The sequence below is a fragment of the Danio aesculapii genome, chromosome 22 (genome assembly GCF_903798145.1).
Source record: "Danio aesculapii chromosome 22, fDanAes4.1, whole genome shotgun sequence".
Classification (NCBI taxonomy): Eukaryota; Metazoa; Chordata; class Actinopteri; order Cypriniformes; family Danionidae; genus Danio; species Danio aesculapii.
This window is the reverse complement of record NC_079456.1, coordinates 17,942,149-17,963,582: the sequence shown is the minus strand read 5'-3', so window position 1 is coordinate 17,963,582 and position 21,434 is coordinate 17,942,149. Positions and strand designations below refer to the sequence as shown.

The 21,434-nt window shown below is 33.0% G+C and overlaps 1 protein-coding gene across 1 annotated transcript in view; it reads right to left on the bottom strand.

Moving 5' to 3' along the window:
- The window catches only part of rabgap1l (RAB GTPase activating protein 1-like), a 160,883-nt gene that overhangs the window by 33,128 nt on the left and 106,321 nt on the right, over positions 1-21,434 (bottom strand). The window contains exons 16-18 of the mRNA XM_056448360.1: positions 17,489-17,614; positions 12,900-13,043; positions 3,158-3,199 (exon numbers count right to left, since the gene is read on the bottom strand). Of these exons, the coding sequence (XP_056304335.1) occupies positions 3,158-3,199; positions 12,900-13,043; positions 17,489-17,614 (312 nt within the window). The remainder of the gene's footprint in view (positions 1-3,157; positions 3,200-12,899; positions 13,044-17,488; positions 17,615-21,434) is intronic.

The following is a 21,434-nucleotide window of genomic DNA, read 5'->3' as shown; positions in this document are numbered from 1 at the left end:
TGACAGCACTGTTTGTGTTGTCAAGACAACTACAGAGACTTTTAAAGATGGAGGACAGACTAGAGGTTGCTGTTTCATGTTATCATGAGTTGTATGACTTTTCAAATCTTAAATATCATTATTAATCACAACATTATTAAATATTACATTTATAACAATATAAACAGCAACAGCAACAGCTGATTCAGTCGTTGCCTAGTGAGTGCATCGCACTTCTTTTTTTCATGTCAACAAAAAAGGCAGCATGCGTTTTTGGAACGGAAAAGCGCGTTCGGTGTGATCGGCCCCTTAAAGTGCTTAGAAATTTGCATTTTTTAATTAGAAATTTGACGTAATCTCAACTGAAATATGAAGACAGGGTGGGACATATAGTAGCTCCTCCCCTTTCGATTTTTACACAGCTCTGCCAGTGACAGCGGTTGAGATAAAGCACATCAAAGAAAAGCAAATGAGAAGCGTGTTGAAAGGGGCGGGACATGTTAAATACTAGAGAGCATTTGATTGGTCAGAAGTTTGATGAATGAAGTATGAGGTGATATCAAAAAGCATCACTGATCCATTTAGGCAGTAGTATTGTCACAATACTGAATTACAGTACCAAAATTAAAAAAATGTAAAAACCATTTCCCGCTAACATTTAATCTCGCTTTTTAAACAGCGCTGATTTGCCGTTGTGTTCACATGCTCAACAAAAATGACTGTGATTGGTCGTAAAGGTCAGCAGCTCACCAATCTTGACCACTGTTTACTAAGTGCAAACGCAGATACAGGACACTGGAGCATTTTAAATCCGCGAAGATCAGTCGATTCATCAGCAAATCGCTTATATGTCAGCTTACAGACAGACCAGCTGATCTACGCAGCTTTAAAATGCTCCGGTGTCCCTGTATCTGTGTTTTCACTGTGAACAGCGGTGAACTGATGACCTTCATGGCCAATCACAGTAATTTCTGTTGAGCACATGAACACAATGGCATATCAGCAGTGTTTAAGAATGCTCTCAACAGCGCTCTCTGTTAGGGGGAAATGTACTTTTTAAAAATTTCATTACGGATTGGTACCGAAATTCAGTATCGTGACAACACTTAGATGGAAGTGACAAACTGCAAGCTTGTGGATTTTATATCAGTTTTGTATTTTGTAAATGCAAATTTTGTCATTGTTTTGAAGCACACCAGCTTATAGATATCCTTAAAACTAACATACTGATACTAACACCTAAAAATATATCTATTTTATTACATGGGACCTTTAATGAGACTCGTTATAACTAGAACCATACACTTATAAGAATTATTACTTTAAATAATCGAATAGTCTCTTGTTAATTTTTCTTTAAATATGGGATGGATGACCTGTGAGAAGAACAGTGTCACTTCATTGTTTGTTAAATCAATTTACTGATTGTTACAGTTTAAAGAAAGTTACTCGCACAATTAATACAAACCATCTTGGGGCATAAGTAAAAGGTAGATAGGATGAACTCCTTCAAACAAATCACCTCCTAATGTGCTTGAACAGACTTGTGTTTTTATTTTGTTTGTTTGTTTTTTTTTGGATATTTAATGTCTACTGAAAACTTCTTTTTTTAAAACGCTAATAAGGGGCTGTTGAATGCTTGATTCTGATTGGCTGGTGAACATTTTAATGTGTGGCGGTGATTTTCAGATAAATGCACAGGTAACATAGTTGGTTTGTTGTAAACCTCTAAAAAAAACACACACACACACACACCCAGTAGTTCGAAAGGCCCACAGCTGCACAAAGTTTCACCCTTCGAGACGCTGATGATCAATAATAGCACAACAACAATCCGGAACGCAGGCATACATCACTCCGACAGCAGCCAGACGCCCGGATCAAATTCATTATTGCGCTGGGTTAACGAGACAATGCATCTTATGAGAAGACAAATGGCATTTGTGGTTACAAAAAGAGTGATAAATTGAGCTTATTTCCGTTGTACGTAGCATTTTGTAAGCTGTGTTTATACGTGATGATCAGTATTTGTATAATTATATATTATGTACACAATGACTGATAAACTATGTTTTCATACTTCATTTCTGGACAGAAATATTTGGGTTACTAAATGGGCAATATTTCTTCTGGGCAGCAGAGGGAGACACACTCAGCATTGTTATTTATTTATTTATTTATTGCTTGGAGAACTATTGGGAATATAAAACTAAAACAACCATGATTTGCAGGCACCATGCTTCAGATAAACAATTTAATTTAATTAATAAAATTAAAAACTGATTTTATTCTAGCCAAAATTAAACAAATAAGACTTTCTCTGGAAGAAAAAAAATATTATCAGACATACTGTGAAAATGTTCTTGCTCTGTTAAACATCATTCGGGAAATATTTAGTTTATGATCTCTTTTTAGTCATATCACACATTAAAGTGAATTTTATATAAAATCATGGTGTACACATCAATCTCTGGACTTGCTGCATCACGAACACCAATATTTTAACAATTTATAAAGAAAATGATCACTTTTTGGACATCTGATATTAGGCCTGGACATATATATTGCGTATGGGATTTTCGAAAATAATACATCTCTTTGTAAACGTTTGCTACAACTATTTGATGAGTTTTATATAGCGCTTGGACCCGGAAGCTGCTTCGCATGACGTCACACACTTAACAAGCGCATATTATGATTGCTTAGTATTGTTTTAGCAAAAGTGAATAAATACAAATATAATGCAAAATACTTATACAAACTATGAGAAAACAAATATGAATAAAATGGCATTCATAAAAAAAAAGTAAAAATAAAAATGTACTGAAATTGAATATAAAAGCCAACTAATATTAATGACTATGACGATATAATATAAACACAATAACACTGCTCATGACTATTGCTAGCTAACAGTTCAAATTAGAATAATGTCAATAAATGTAAAAAATATAAACAACAATGTAGAAACAAATCTTATTATGATATAATATAATGATGAAAAAATTAAACGTGATTTTTTTTTTAAATAATAAAATGAATAGCATTTTTCCCCATTTCTAACCAATTCAATATTTTAAAATTAAGCAAAACTTTGCCATTTAACCTATTTGATCGAATTTAATTTCCCTTTATTTTAGAACAATCAAGGAAAAGTAATGTTTATGAGCTTCAGTACCTTGAGGAGAGCCAGCGCCACATTGAAGATGATGTTCAATCCCTGTGAAGAAATTAAAAAACAATTACACACACACACACACACAAACACAAGGCCACAACATCTGAACAGCAAACCGCCTGGAGCTACAGCAAAACACTTTACTGTAATACAGAAGATCACAGTTTGAAGACTAATTTTTTCCATGCACCTGTCAAGCTAGTTTGAGAGTCTTTTTGCCTTTTTATAAAGTACTAAGCAAATCTAATTGAAAGAAAACATACAAAATATACTTTTAAGCGTTTCTTTGATCACATTTGATCAATCTGTGCCTATATAGTTCAACAGCGATACATGTTTTTAAAGGTTGTTTTCTCAATATTAGTTTTCAAGTCATAAATTGCCATTTCAGCACCTTTATGTACACAAATCTACACAGCTTCATTCATATCTGACAAAAGTCTTGTCGTCAATCCCAGTTGTAAGATCGACAAATAATAAACTTCCAAGTGGTAGAAGGTATATTTTTTTTGATGAATCCTCTCTTGAACCGCATCCCAATCATCACAAATACTGCAGAAGACCTATTGGAACCTTCATGGACCCAAGATTCTCACAGTCATCAGTCAAGTTTGGTGGAGGAAAAATCATGGTTTGGGGTACCATTTAGTATTGGGGTGTGCGAGAGATCTGCAAAGTGGATGGCAACATCAACAGCTTGAGGTTTCAGGACGTTTGTGCTGCCCATTACATTGCAAACCACAAGAGAGGGCAGATTCTTCAGCAGGATAGCGCTCCCCCACATCAAAACTCCTGAAAGCGAAGAAGGTCAAGGTGCTCCAGGATTGGCCAGCCCAGTCACCAGACATGAACATTACTGAGCATGTCTGGGGTAAGACAAAGGAGGTGGCATTGAAGATGAATCCAAAGCCACTTCTGATGCCAAATGATCTACTAGAAGTCAAGATATTATTTGTTGCTTCTAAAACTGAGATACACGACAAGACTTTTGTCAGGTAGTGTTTTTTGAGGGTTTTTACACAGGGATTTGTTCATATATAATTTGCATCATTCCACAGATATTAGAGCAGGGGTGGGCAAACTCGGTCCTGGAGGGCCGGTGTCCTGCACAGTTTAGCTCCAACTCTGATCAAACACACCTGCTTATAGATAGTTAGTGATCTGAAGACACTGATTAGCATGTTCAGGTGTGTTTGAGTAGAGTTGAAGCTAAACTATTCAGGACACCGGCCCTCCAGGACCGAGTTTGCCCACCCCTGTATTAGAGGGAAATAAAAGACATTCAGAAAACCCAACGAGTCTAAAATGTCTTAAAAAAATAAATATGTGTATATATATATATATGCACAGTTGAAGAGTCGAAATGATTAGCCCCCCTGAATTATTAGCCCCACCTGTTTATTTTTTTCCCCCAATTTCTGTTTAACAGAAAGAACATTTTCTCAACACATGTTTCCAATCATAATAGTTTTAATAACTCATCTCTAATAACTGATTTATTTTATCTTTGCCATGATGACAGTAAATAATATTTGACTAGATATTTTTGTCAAGACACTTCTATACAGCTTAAAGTGACATTTAAAGGCTTAACTAGGTTAATTAGGTTAACTAGGCAGGTTAGGGTAATTATGCAAGTTATTGTATAATGATGGTTTGTTCTGTAGACAGTGGAAAATAAAATTAGCTTAAAGGGGCTAATAATATTGACCTTAAAATGGTGTTTAAAAAATTAAAAACTGCTTTTATTCTAGCTGAAATAAAACAAATAAGACTTTCTTCAGAAGATATAAAACATATTATCAGACATACTGTGAAAATTTTATTGCTCTGTTAAACATAATTTGGGAAATATTGTAAAAAGAAAAAAATTCAAAGGGGGGCGAATAATTCTGAATTCAACTAATATATATATTTTATGCATATTTTATTTATTTATTAATTTAACCAGGAAGGCCCCATTGAGATACTGTACAATATCTCTTCTACTAGGGAGTCCTGGTCAAGACAGGCAGCATAGGACAGAGTTACAAAAAATAAAAATATATATGTCACAACACATACACACACACAAAAATAGTATATTTTAAAGTAATTATTTTAATATTTTAATAGTAAATCATAACCAATTGTTAAAACATGTGCACTGTTCTAAATTGACAGTCTTTAAAATGTTTTTAAATATAGCGATAGATGATATGGATTTCATATGTAGTACAGTTGAAGTCAGAATTATTAGCCCGCCTTTGAATTTTTTTTCTTTTTTAAATATTTCCCAAATGATGTTTATCAGAGCAAGGAAATTTACACAGTATGTCTAACAATATTTTTTCTTCTGGAGAAAGTCTTATTTGTTTTATTTTGGCTAGAATAAAAGCAGTTAAAAAAATTTTAAGCACCATTTTAAGGTCAAAATTATTAGCCCCTTTAAGCTATTTTTTTTCTCCGACAGTCTACAGAACAAACCATCGGTATTCAATAACTTGCCTAATTACTCTAACCTGCCTAGTTAACCTAATTAACCTAGTTAAGCCTTTAAATGTCACTTTAAGCTGTATTGAAGTGTCTTGAAAAATATCTAGTAAAATATTATTTACTGTCATCATGACAAAGATACAATAAATCAGTTATTAGAAATTACTTATTAAAACTATTATGTTTATAAATGTGTTGAAAAAAATCTAGCCGCCCTGTTAATTTTTTTTCCCAATTTCTGTTTAACAGAGAGAAGATTTTTTCAACACATTTCTAAGGGGGGCTAAAAATTCTGACTTCAACTGTATGTTGTTTTCTCTTTAACTGTAATGAGGTCTATTCTGTCATTTTATATAAATTACAGTGATGTGTGCATGTAATTGTTAGCCCCACACGGAATCTGCACACGCAGATTTCTGCAGATTTTTAGCCCAACATTGAGTCTATGTATTATTATTACTGTAATATTATTGACTAATATGAAAATGTTCATAAGATTTATTTACAATACAGCTTGTAAAGTAATATTTTCTGTCTTTTAGTAGATATATTATATGAGAGACTTGCTTTGTTTACAAAATAAGTGGATCAAATTGGATTTGCATTGTAAAATTTAAATACAAGTTAAATATTACTTTTTATTTCATATATAAAGTTTTTAGTCATGATACTCCCAAAATCATTCCGCATAAATCCGCAGATTTTTTTTACAAAATTCTCAGCAGAAATAGCTAAACATGTCCACAGATTCTGTTTGGCCCTAGTAATTGTATATTAATTAGTTCATATTTTATTGTATATTTAAAAATAACACTTTAGATGCTTGTAATACAGTAAATGTTTGTTGATGTAATTGGTCAGCTGTTGATTAGTATGATGAGAAGGAGTGAGTGTTTTGAGCGGGTTCACCTGCAGTACGCTGTGTTAAATGGTTTCAGAAGACCTGCAGGGCTGTTTTTGCGCTCTACTAGAAACTGCAGGCGTGATGTCGAGCGCATTTGCATTTCCTAAAATAGCTGGATTCATACAAAGAGCTGAACGTGTAGGAGTGACAGCAGCTGAAGGAGGAGAAGAGCTATTGTGCTCAGGTGGACTGACAGGCTTGTGTGTGTGTTTGTGTGAAAGTGCATGTGTGTTTCTGTGAGTGAGTGTGTGTTTCTGTGTGAGCAAGTGCATATGTGTTTTTTAAACGTGTGTGCATGTGAAAGTGTGTGTATGTGTAAGCACATGTATGTTTCTGTTTGTGAGTGCAAGCGTTTTTGTGCATGCAAGTGCATGTGTGTTTTTGTGTGTGAGGATATCAAGGTGTGCGTGCGTGAATGCGTGTTTCTGTTTGTGAGTGTGTGCTTGTATGTAAGTGCATGTGTATGTGAGTGTGTGTTTCTGTGTGAGTAAGTGTTTGTGTGTGCAAGTGCATGTGTGTTTCTGTTTGTGAGTGTGTGTGTGTGTGTGTGTGTAATTGTGTATGCATGAATGTGTGGTGTTTGTATGTGTGTGTGTTTGTGTGTCTGTGTGAGTGTTTTTATCTGTGTGTTTGTTTGCATGATGTGTCTGTTAATGTGTGGGTTTGTTTGTAATTATGTGTGTTTGTGTGTGTGTGTGCAAGTGGTTGTGTGTTTCTGTTAGTGAGTGTGTGTTTCTGTGTGTGAGTGAATGTTTGCGTGTGTGCAAGTGCATGTGTGTTTCTGTTTATGAGTGTTTGTGCAAGTGTATGTGTTTGTGTGTGTGTAAGTGCATGTGTGTGTTTGAGTAAGTGCATGTGTGTTTCTGTTTGTCAGTGTGTGTGTTTGTGAGTGTTTCTGTGTGTCAGTGAATGTTTGCGTGTGTAAGTGCATGTGTGTTTCTGTTTGTGAGTGTTTGTGTTTGTTTGTATGTGTGTAAGCACATGTGTGTGTGTGTGTGTGTGTGTGTGTGTTTGTGTGTGTGCAAGTGCATGTGTGTTTCTGTTTGTGAGCGTGTGTTTGTTCGTGTGTGTGCAAGTGCATGTGTATATGTTTGTGTGTTGTGTTTGTGTGTGCAATTTTGTATGCATGTATGTGTCTGCGTGGTGTTTGTATGTGTGCATGAGTGTGTGTGTGTGTGTGTGTGTGTGTGTGTGTGTGTTTTTGTTCGTGTATATGCAAATTTATGTGTATGTATGTATATTTGTGTGTATGTTGTGTCAGTGCGTTTGTGTAAATGTGTGTTTGTTTGCATGATGTGACTGTAAATGTGTGTGTTTGTTTATGAGTGTGGGTTTTTGTGTGTGTGCAATTGTTTGTAAGTGTGTTTGCAATTTTGTGTATATGTGTGTGTGTTCTGTGTGTATGCGTGTGTTGTGTTTGTGTGCATGAGTGTGTGTTTTTGTATGTGTATATGAACATTTGTGTGTATGTATATTTGTGTGTATGTTGTGTCAGTGTGTGTGTGTAAATGTGTGTTTGTTTGCATGATGTGACTGTAAATGGGTGTGTTTGTTTATGAGTGTGTGCGTTTGTGTGTGTGCAAGTGCTTACGTGTTTGTGTGTATGCAAATGCATGTGCGTTTCTGTTCGAGTGCGTGTTTTTGTGTAAGTGTGTGTGCAGTTTTATGTGTATGTGTGTGTTGTGTCTGTGTGGCGTTTGTATGCGTGCGCGAGTGTGTGCGTTTTCATTTGTGTATATGCTCATTTGTGTGCATGTATACTTGTGTGTATGTTGTGTCAGTGTGCGCTAAGTACATGTGTGTTTGTTTGCATGATGTGTCTGTTGTGTGTGTGAGTGTGTTTGTGTGCATGCGCATAATCGTGAGTGTATGTCTTTATATCTGGTGGGAGCCTTATGGGGACTTGCATCACAATGGGGGCCTAAATTGTGGTCCCCGTAGGTAAATATGCTTATAAATTAGAAATGTAAAACTGCAGAATGAGGGTCTATGAGGGGGTTTAGAGAGATAAGGGAACCCAATATATCAATTCCACAGTAGAAAAATCATGTCTATGAAGAGTCCTCACAAGTATAGCAAACCAAAAATGCAAGTGACTGTGTGTGTGGATATATGCGTGTGAATGAGTGTGTGTGCATGAACGTGTGTATGTGTGTGTTATAGGGGCGCAGGTGGCATCGCAGTGGCGAGTGAAGAAGCAATGCTGACTTCAGCTCCGCATGGAAACACCCGTCTCGAGCATCGCCTCCACAAGCTGCTCACATGGCAACACCAAGCTAAAAATAACCAGCCCTGGCTATTAATAACAGCCAAACTGCTCCCGACAGGCTCTAGATGGCGCTGGGGGGCTAAATAGAGATCGCAGGGGGGCATAATTGTGTGTTTGTGTTTGTTGAGGGAGGATAAGACTTTAGTGGTAGACGTTTTCGGTTATGCAAGAAATACGGGGTCTGAAAGGGAAGTGGACATGCCATGATTGATAGTTATTGTGGGTATGAGGGAAAGTGTCGGGCAGAGCGAATGGAGCAATTTGCCTACATTAACATAATGAGGCACAGAGGAAAAAAAGTTACAATAATGGAAAAGGAGTTGCACTAGTGTAATAGTAAAAAAAAAAAAAAAAAAAAACAGATAATATAATATGATAATAAAAATTTAATACAAAAAATAAATGCATGAAATAATTTAAAAAATGTAATGCAATATGATAATAAAATATAATAAAATATTGTGAATAAACATGAATAGGGTTAAATTGTGGTGCTACTGCGAAAGTGTGAAATGCTAAAATAAAAAGTTAATAAAAAAATATCTAGTTAAATATATTAACATATAAGAATAAACACTATATAATATAATATAGTATAATATAATGTAATGTAATATAATTCTACAAAATTTAATACAATACCATACAATATAAAACTAATTTAAAAATTGAAATATTGTGAATAAACATGAATAGTTAAAATATTGTAGTAGTACGTAAGTGTGCCATGCTAAAATAAAACAAAAGTTAGTAATAAAATAAATAAAATTAAGTTAAATATATTACAATTAATAGATAATTTTATAAAATATAAAATAATATATAATTTAATTTAATATAAAATAAAATAAATAATAATAATATATATATATATAATAAAATATCAAACATAATATAATATAAATTCAATAAAATTCAATTAAATAAAATCAATAACATGTAATAAAATATATATATAATAAAATAAAATAAATATAAAATATAATATAAAATAAAAATAAAATAACATTAAATTAAATTAATAATATATAATAAAGAACATCTAAATACAAAAACATATAATACAATAAAATAAAATAAATTATATATATATTTTTTTATTGTATTATATTATATATATATATATATATATATATATATATATATATATATATATATATATATATAGTTAAATATAATAAACATAACACTACATATTATATAATATTAAACATTAAATATAATAACCATCCAAACGATCAAAAAATAGATATAAATATTTATAACATGCATAATATAACAATAATTATAATATAACACAAATAATACAAACATTAATTAATTTAATAACATTTTTATGTTATTAATAATTTACAATCATTTATATTATTTAAAATGTATAGTAATTGATTGATTAATATAATAACAATCATCCAAACCATCAAAACAATCTAATTATAGCAAAATTATGCAAACTAGCAAAATCGATTTTCCACACAGTAAAAAAGTTCAAAGTGATAATTTTGTCAAATATACCAACAATTTGAAATATATTTTTCACTTTACCTACTCTTTATCTAAAATGAGTTTTTTTGCATTGTGATTAATCTTAGAACACAAAGAAAACACAAAACACAAGTAGACTGAAATGTAATGATGAATGAGGGAGAGCGAATGAATAAGAAAGACCAAGATGACATTGAGTTACTCAACATTAGAAGAAGAGCCTTAAAAGGCGGAGGAGCGCTAATGAATTAGAGATGAATTGATAGATGGAGAAAGAGAGAAGGAGGGAAGGAGCATCTAACAGATTTTCATCATGCGATTCATTGACTGAGACAGGCTGAGGAAACTTTTAATTGTCTGGCCTCGGGCTACTACAGACGCTCAATGAAAGCAATGGGGGGAAAAAAATAAAAGGAAAAGCTCTCAGAGGAGCAGAAAGGTCGAAGCGTTTCTTTCGGAAAGACACAAAGCCCATTTCTGAGAAGTCAAGGATGCATGCTTTGGGAAATCTAACGGAGTTCAAGAAGTTTAGAAACAAGCAAACTTTTCCTTCCGATTTTATCCGCTGTTTGAAAGCTGACTGTGTGTTTGGTTAGGAAAGAAATAAGGATTTTTTATATATTAAATAGAAAGAAATGACACATTTGTTCCTTTAAAGTAAAACTACACTGTCCTAGAGTTAAACAGTTGAGTTTTACCATTTATTATCCATTTAGCTGATCTTCTGGTCTGGTGGGAGCACTTTCAGCTTAGCTTAGCATAAATCATTAAATCAGATTAGACCATTAGCATCTCACTTTTAAAAAGATTCTTCTAGCTACAGAAATCATTTAAACTTTTCTGTCTGTTTTTAATTATGACTTCTAAATAGATTTTTTTAATTAAGTTTAGAATTAAGTATTATGCACTAGCATTATGACGCAAAAGATCAATATTTGAACAGCATTCATCTATGCTAATGTCAATTTTAACTTTAAGTTGTACAGATCGAACTACAATCCTACAAAATGATTACTTTGAAATATTTTGAAAAAAATATGGTTACTCAGAATTAGGGTTGGGTCCAGAAACTCGTAACCAATATGTACCACTCTGAATCAGCATATGAATTTCGGTGCCACTGGTGCTGGGACAAGGACATAAAAAGCATCAAGGGGTGCATCAAAGGCACACATAGGTACGCGTTGTGTCACAGCATCTTTAAACATTTATTTCTAAACAACTTTGAGAGATACGGACACGGCATGACTGAAATGTTCCTGAATGAAAGTGAAAGTGCAGAACTGCAGTTAAAGTAAAAAAAATTTAATTGCATGAAACTGCGGAGGAAACTTGGATAGTGTGGTGACGCAATGACATTAATGGATCTGTGCGCTATAACGTAACACGGAATCATGAAAGGAACATTCAAAAAGTAACTCATGTAAACACCTTGATCATATTATTGTCTTGAAGGCAAATCATTAGAAATCAATGTCCATGTAAACGTAGTCACAAGCCCCAACCCTAGAAAAAAGGAGTTCACTGATTCTGATGACAGCGTTTCCACAGGTTAGTAGTAAGCTAATGTAATGTTAATTGCATAATGCAAGTCTTGCATTCATGGTAACAAACAAATGATCAAAATAAATATATTAATGCAATTAAAATATATAAAATATGAATTGATATATACTTTAAACTTTAAAATGATAAATATATAATTATATTGTTCATTTATAAGGATTAAATTTATTTTTTTTTGACAAATAATTTTTTGGTTAAAAAATATCAGTTCAAGCAGCGTTTTGGCTTGGGTACCATTTTAAAAGTATCGATTTAGCACCGGTATCAAAATAACCCCAAACGATACCCAACCCAGGTCAGAATTAGACTAAGAATTAAAAAAATTATAATATTAGTTTTACAAAGTTATTTAAAAATATATATTTTACCCATGATTTACACATAGTATTACATTTACTATTATTTACAGTACATAAAGAATTAAATTTTAAAGAATTTTAAAGAATCTTTTTGAAGCTATTGCAATTTCACAGCATATTTTTTACATGCACTATGTGTAAAAGTGTGAAAATATAAGACTAATACATGCGTTCCAAACAAAACTAAAAGAAACTGTATTTTTATTAATCAACATAAATAATTACTGAACGCATTAAGGGTTTGAAACTCCTAATAAATTTAAATGATAAACCATAGTAATATCCAAATCAGACCCAAATGATCATTTCTATTTTCTAAATCTACAGTTACCAGATTACAGTATGGCAACAACAGTTACATACCAGCACACCTCTGGATATGTAAATCACACATTTATTCCTACCTCATATTAATGTTGACAAATCAGGCCCTGAATTTACATATTCTCTACTCTAGTAGTATTCAAAATTCAAGTGTGTACTTTTCACACTAAAATAGTAAAAAAATATATATCCTTTGAGATTTACAACTGTATAGACGGTGAGTGAAAAAGAGTCAATGGCTCGGTTTCTATTTATGTTGCGCTGCACTTGTTATTTTCAGCCGCAGTTACACCTTATTGGTTAAAGGACCAGGTCAGGCTCTGGTTACTGTGATTTTGTGATTAGAGGAGGATGTATCACCTCGCACAGGAGCAGGTCGGTGATGTGGAAGACCATGCAGAGAGGGAACTTGGCGGTAAACAGTGTTAGGAACCACTGGGATGCATACATGTGAGCCTCCAGGTTCAGCTCCTGGAAGTGAGACCACAGGTCCGGCAGCAGCTCCTGGAGAGAAACACTGACGGTAAGTGCAGGGGAAAAGCATAACCTATAGTCAACAGAAAAACTGACAGTTGTTGTGTGTGTTGAGCAGTCCCTCCAGAAATTAGGGATTTTATGAATGCTAAATTTAAGGCAAAAATCAAGCAGATGGCACAAAATAGTCTCAGATTTTCTGCAGATTTTGGCCATAAAAAGAACAGACAGAAATAAAAGGAACAGACAGAGATATAAGAATAAATTAAAATGACTGACAGAAGGACAAAGACAAAACAACAGAAACAGAGTGATAGAACGAAAGACAGTGACAGACAGACAGTTAGATGGATAAACAAAGCAACAAAACAAATGATGGATGGATGGATGGATGGATGGATGGATGGATGGATGGACGGACGGACGGACGGACGGATAGAGTGATAGATGGATGGATAGATAAAAATGACAGACAGACAGACAGACAGACAGACGGACAGACGGACAGACGGACAGATATATCTATTAGTTCTTCCTATTGGTCCACTGCTTTGGAACTCACATTGATGAGTGATGCTACATGTAGAAGTTGAAATTCTTTTAACTTGAGGCCGGGGTTTAAAATGTGGCACTCATGTGAGGATCTTTAAAAGACACGAAATCCAAGTGTGTGGTCATGTCTCTTTTTTAAGAGTGTTTTTTAGATTAAAAAAAGCAAGGGAAAAGTAGCACTTTTGGAAACAATACTCAATGTTCATAAGTGTGTGTATGTTTTTAAAGCAAAAGTGTTTTCAATCATATAAAAACAAAAGCTCTGAGGTTATGGAGGATATCAATACTGAAAATCTGAGGGGATTTTGAAGAAGGGGAAATTAAATCAATAAATGAAATGGCTGAAGAAAAAAAATCGTGAAGATGCAACAGATTACAAATGATTCAAACAATAAAATACTATTAAAACTAAAACTCCTCAACAAGCCACAATTAGATTAAGCATTAATCTATAGCTTTAAAAGCCAAATGTAGAGGTTATTTAGATCATAACCTTAAAGGTCATCGCACACTGAAGTCTGAAATTTTCGTATGTGTTTTTTTTTTATTCATATGCAAAAAATTCATCATGTAAACAAACATTGCACAGTTAGTCCAATGCATGTTAATTAATCCATTACGAAAAAACGCAATACATTTCAGAATCAGTTTAAGCAGTGGTACGTTCTCCTCTCTTCTCCAAAGTACAACAAGAAAGAGGAACATTGCCAAAGATCTGAACTGGATTATTCCGAAATGCAAAGTTTAGCCTGTTTCCGGAAATCAGTGGAATTTTGATACATTTTGTGATACGTCACACATTCATGTATGTTAACAAATCCTGAACAGAGACTACCTGTACAGACATTAAAATAGATGGCGGCCGTGTTGACGTGTCAAAGCAACGGACTGAAAGTGGACCATGCTTTCTATCGTAATGTCTATGAGCAGTACGTCAAACTTATGAACACACACCAAACCGCATTCTGTATTTAGCTTTTCGCTTGTACGGTGGCTCTGAACTGTCAAAACTCCTCTCAAAGCGATTTTTTTTATTTTTTATTTTTTTTATTAAGAACAAAAGTTTCGGAGGCAGTGTGTCAATATGATTCACACAACGTGAGGTCAAATTTATTTTTTAACACCGAAAATTACAGACGAAATTTTGGATTCAGTGTGCAATAACCTTAAGTATAAAAAAATATTGAATGGGGAAAAGTATGTATTCAGAGACCATGCAGAGAATAAATCAGAGGCAACCGACATCTACAAAGGCACATCTTAAATCAGCATCTCAAAGGGACCTTTTCTTCTGGAGCACTTTTTTCTGTGGTAGATTGCATTGGTAGATGGAAGAGGTGAGAATGTTGGGTTAACACATGCAGAGGAAAGGACAACAAGAGATGGGAATTCTTCCAGAGAGTGGCGTACAGCACGTTTTCCTGATCGATACTAACACTCTTGTAGTAGCAGAGTTAGTCGATACTAACCAGGTTGAGTTTAGCACTGAAAGAGGGCTACTTCAGGGCTAATTGGATTTTAGCACAAAATTAAAACTCATTTTCCAGTGTGCTGGGGTAACAGCTCACAATAGGGCCATCACTCCAGACTAAGAGCCAGATTTACTAGTTACACTTTACAGGAACTAAGACAAACTTCTTTTGGCAATTATAAAGCGAACTGAATTTGAAGTCAGCATGAAATGGACATCTTTGTGACATTTTTTGATGTCATTTTGTATGGTGGCTGAGAGAGCTCAATTGTGCTGCAAGTTTAGAAAACGCATCGTCATCATCAATTAGATAACAAATTCCCACAACACATGCAAATGCAGAAATGTGCTGCAAATAGCGCAGACCACAATGGACATGTGTTGGGGGATGACAAAAAGTGATTTTTGCCATTTTGATTTGTCACTTTTTGGCATTTCAGCTTAAAGGCTTAATTCAGTTAAATGGAAAATATAAACTCGCAACCAAACAAATTTGCAAGATTACAAGATATTGAGGGCCTTTTACTTGCAATTCTGACCTTTATTGTAAGCCTGAGTTCACGTCTCATCAGTCTGACTTTATTTTTTCACAATTGTGACTTCATAATTCAGAGTTCACATCTCAGTTTGCACTTGTTTATTGTCATTTTCTGAAGAAAAAAGATTTGTCAAAATTGCACAATTCATACATACAATTTGCACAATTCTTGTAGTTTATAGCTCACAATTCTGACTCAATTTTTCTTATAATTCATAGTTTTATCTCCAAATGTTGATTAATTTATTCATTTATTCAAACATTAAGTAATTTTTGGCTCTATATTGTGCACTTCTAATTTTTTCTTTAAAAAATGCTGAGCCAAAATTACTACATGAAAATAAATCCATAAATAAATCTTAAGAGGTCTCAATTCTGACCATGAGACCATGATGTCAGAATTTATCAGTATTTTGGAAATGATGTGTGAATGGTCTTTTCCGGAAAAATTCCGGAACATCCTTGCCGGTGTGAACAGCGCTTTTTTGAATTAGAATTTTTAAAGTCTATCCGGTAATTTTCCAGGTATTTACCGGTATCACTGTATGAAAGGGGCTAATGACTTACTATTCAGGACCGTTGCCAGCCTGGTGAAAGGGGTGGTTCTTTTTTCTCAAAAAGTGGAGAGTTTTTTTTTTTTCAATTAAATTATGAGATTTAAATTCTGCATTTAGGTGACATTTTAAGCACTGTTTTTAGCTGAATTAGCTTGTTCGATGGTCATCATAACCACACTTTTTGATGTACCAAACATATTTCCTAAATATTTAGAAGAAATATGACAAATATAATAATCATATATCATTAGAAAAAAGTTTCAAATTAAAAACTGTAGCCTATTGTAATTTATTAGGCAAATAACAAACTGGCAAGCTTCAACTTTCCTCTGTCAGTGTTTGGCCATTCGGATAATAAAAAATGAAAACATAATAATAATAATAATTAATAATAATAATAATAATCAAATTTAGAGCTTCACATTTTTTCTAGCCTCTATTGTAAAAGTGCTTCACCCTTTTTTATTGGTCGTGTTTTCTTTCAAGAATAAGGTCCAGGATTTAGAATGTTCTCCATTTATTAAAAACAATACAGTAGCGAAAGATGACTTTGCTTATGTAAGATGTTTTCTTGCACAGCTGGATGTTTTTTAATCTTTAAATTGGATGATCTTTAAAAATAATTATTTGCATTGCCCAAAACTGATTAACAGAAGTCAAATTTGTATTTATTTCCTTGCAATTGTGATTTATGACTATGACAAATTATGAAATAGAAACTTGCAATTTGAGAACCACCAATAGTTTTTGACCGATCAGTAATAGTCATTATTCTTTTATTTGTATTGATCATTATGAATTAATATTAAAATAAGAAACAATGGTAACACTTTAGTTTAGGCATCAATTCTCACTATTAACTAGTGGCTTATTACCTACTTATTATTAAGATATTGGCTGTTTATTAGTACTGATAAATACATATCTTGCATGATCTTATCTCTAATCCTAAAACCAATTTAATAACTAATAAGTAGTAAATTAGGAGTTTATTGAGCTAAAAGTCATTAATAGTTTGTTAATAGTGAGAACTGTACCATGAGACTAAAATACTTCTAACTGCTGTACTTTAAAACACAAACTTTAGTATTTTATAAAATTCTTTCATGTTATTTTTACAATTAGATGTTTTAAAGGTTTCATTTAAAGGAAAATTTTAAATTAAGTCTTTATTTTGATTGGTTAGTAGCTAAAGAATGCACAGCCTGCTGAAAGCCTGCTGAAACCCTGTATGTGCTCAGCTCTAAAGTCCAGCTTATACATATTTAATAAAATCAGTCTTTTGTGTGACAATCACACTAAACCTTACAGCGATATATACTGTAGCGCAGCATTACTCAGAAAGCAAAGGGCAAACCTGCAGCAGCCGCTCCAGCTGGTAAAACTTGCAGTGAAGATCTTCAAAGTTGTTTCTGTAAAGCTCTCGGAGACCATAGTTGAACATGATCTTCACCAGCACACAGAACGCTTGCTCCTCAGGCATCTAAAAAGAAACAGTGACAGATATTCATGATTTCTGGACGAACAGGCTACAATGAACACAACCAACCCATCAGGAGCACGAGCGTATCACTCGCTCTTAAGACTAGAAATATACTGTTTAATGTATTTATTATTCAGAAGTATGTGTGCGAAATTAAAATAATCCCCAGCGGGTTTGTAAAGTGTAGTTAAAAGTAATAAAAGTCTTAAATAAATGACATTTTATGGTCACACTTAATTTTGATGGTCTGTTTGTTGAATTTAAGTTATATTGCATCTACACGCCAACTAATTCTCATTAGATTATAAGTAGACTGTTAGGTTGGGGTTAGGGTTGGGGTTAGGGTTAGTGTAAACTGACATGTACTTGCAATGTTTCTTATAGCCAGTTAAATGTCTGTTGAAGGAGCAGTATCAACAGATAGTAAGCAGACAGTCTACTAATACTCAAATGGACCATCAAAATAAAGTGTTACCCATTTTATAACTAAAGTATTATTATTATCACAATTAAAAGTCATTATGCAGAAGATTTTCCTTTCAGGCTATTATTGATTTATGATTAAAAATATGAATTAAAATATGAATTTAAAATTTCCATAATTATTTAATAAATACACTTTTAAATGTCTTTTATATTTATAATTTATGAAGGTATTTTAATTTGGGATTGGAAAACCAATGCAATGATATCTGATGTGATTATTAAACATAAAAAGTTTTAAAATAAATTACTGATTTAATGTACACCACTCACAGTTATGATGTTGAGATTATAATATACGTAAAATTATAGCTGTTGTGCAAATGCAAATGTTATTTTCCTCAAATGTTTAAGTGAGCAGAGAGAATGTGTGAAAACATTACAAAATAAGAGTCTTGTATATCATGTGCAATTTGGTCTTGTTAATTAAACATATTGCATTACGTAGAGATTGCTTTTCTCTTTGCAAAGAGTCCCAAAGTTATTTTTTACATTACATATGCATTACGCAGAACATATTTTTTCCTGGTTATTATTGGTACACTAACTTAATTAGCAAAAAAAATAATAGTAGTATCTGACATTTATAATTCAATAATTAATACATAAACACAGTTTAAGGCACAAATATGGAAAAACCTACATTTTAGCTTACTTTTTAAAACATATAAATCCTAGTAAATGTCCAAATGTTATTGTGATTATTATTATTTTTAATTATTATAATTAGGTTCATCTTAGGTCAGACAATAAAATATACATTAATACATATACTGTAGATATATGCACTGATACAATTCACCAAAAAAGAAATAATCATAAAAACAAAATTATACACTAAAGTATATAAATAAAAGGTAAAATACCACAAACAGTTGAAGTCAGAATTATTAGCCCCCCTGTTTATTTTTACCCTATTTCTGTTTAACGGAGAGAATATTTTTTCAACACATTTCTAAACATAATAATTTTAATAACTCATCTCGAATAACTGATTTATTTTATCTTTGTCATGATGACAGTAAATAATATTTTACTAGATATTTTTCAATATACATTTAAAGGCTTAACTAGGTTAATTAGGTTAACTAGGCAGGTTAGGGTAATTAGGTAAGTTATTGTATAACGATGATGTTCTGTAGACAGTCAGAAAAAAAAATTGCTTAAAGGGGATAATAATTTTGATCTTTAAATGGTTCATAAAAAATTAAAAACTGCTTTTCTTCCAGCTGAAATTAAACAAATAAGACTTTCTCCAGTAGTAAAAATATTATCAGACACACTGTGAAAATTTCCTTGCTCTGTTAAACATCATTTGGCAAATATTTTAAAAAGATTTCAAAGAGGGACTAATAATTCTGACTGTATATACACTCAAGGATATCCAAACATTAGATAACATAAAAATAAGAATATTAAAAAACTAAATAATAAATAAACAAATAAATAACTAAACAAACAAACAAACAAACAAATAAAGTTATACATTGAAAAGAAAGAAAAAAATGCGATCAAGTTATAGGTGCCTCCTAAAAAAAATTAGAAAAGGCTCTAGACTTTCTGGAACTGTTCTGACTTTTATTTTATTGCGAACTGAATCTTTTCCATTCAAGGAGCATGTAAGAAATCAAAAACCCCTTGCCGCTTAGAAGGGGAAGCTGCTGACTTCCAATTCATAAGAATAAGTCATCTAGATAGTAAAGTTGCAAAAGCTACACTATCGGCCTGTAATGAATTTAATTCAACATACTCTGGCAGGATTCCAAACAGTGCTGGGGTTGAGTCTATTGTTTGGGTCTAACTGAAGACTTTTCCCCCCAAAAATCAGACAGTTTCAAACAAAAGCAGAAAGTATGTAACAGTGTGGCTGGTTCGGTTGTACAGCAAAGGCAAGTTGGGTCAAGATCAGGAAAATTTTGTTCAGTTTAGTTCTAGACCAGTGTATTCTGTGCATGACCTTGAATTGAATGAAAGTATGCCTAGTGTTTATTGATGATGAATGTATTCGTGCAAGAATAAGATCCCAGATATTTTTTTCAAACATTAAATTTAGTTCATCCGCCCCAAAAGCCCTCAGTACATGTGTTGAGGGGGACTGTTTTGTGTTAATAATAGTAAAAAAAAACTATTATTCAATGCATTCTAATTGCACTACTAAAGAGCGCCCTAAATGTTTCTAACTAAAAGTGTACATTTGTTGCTAAAAAAGTAGGTGTCAGGCCCTTCCCGTGGTGTTGAACGTGACAGGCGCTGCGTCAGTCTTTCTGCCCATCTCTGGTGATGCTATCAGAGTTTGTTTGTGTTTCTGAGATGGAGAGCGAGACAGACAGCGAGCTGGGTATTAAATCACAGCGACAGCGTGTGTGTCCCGAGCTCAATGGGCTCCTGCAGGTAGACGAGCTCCGCCATTAATATTCCTGACAGCTCCTGAGCTTCCTGGGCAAGGCCATGAGAAAGACACTTACACTACATTATAGAAATCCCCAAACGCTCTCTAATATCATGATCCGTATGGGCTGGTGTCGCAGAAAAACAACAACAACAAAAAGACGCCATCTTATTCAGGCCTGGCTTTAATTAAATATGGAATGAGCTGCTTCATCAATGTCTGTCCTTTGCTTTCTGTTGCTCTTCATTCACTGTTAACTAACCACAAAGTCAAAGATAAGGCTCAGATTGTATTGTTATTAGGGTTATTATTTACCTAGCTAGCTAGTGAATATTCGTAGAGCATTTTCTGTGTTAAGGTTTAAAAAAGTAATGCTTAAAATGTTAATATAAGTACATAAACTAAATATTTAATGAAAAATAAATGTAACAAATCCATTAAACACAATACAACAATACAATAAAAAAACAGTTCTCAACAAGCCACAAGATCAGGTATTGTTTATAAGAAAAGAACAAGCACAAAACAAAACAAAAAAACAGACTAGCTAAAAATACGGTAAATACAAAACAAATACTTAACCTAAAACAGTAGAAATTCAGACTGCATTATGTAGTTTTGCAGAGTATTTTCTGGTTGAATGCCTCAATTAATAATTACAATATTAATCCCATAATATGCTTATTTAATTAAAAACAAACAGATATATTTTTTACAGAAACAAAAAAAAAAAAAAAAAAATTAAAAACACCAAGTTACTAGATTTGAGGTACTATAGTTCATGAGAACGTAACTAGTCCAAAAGACCAAAACATGACCAAAACTAAACCATATAACTAAATTTCTTACAGTGTTTTTGAGGCTAGGATATGCAAAAAGAATAATTACAATTAGGAACATTTAACATTTAATAAAAATAAGTTAATAATAATATAAAATAATAATGAA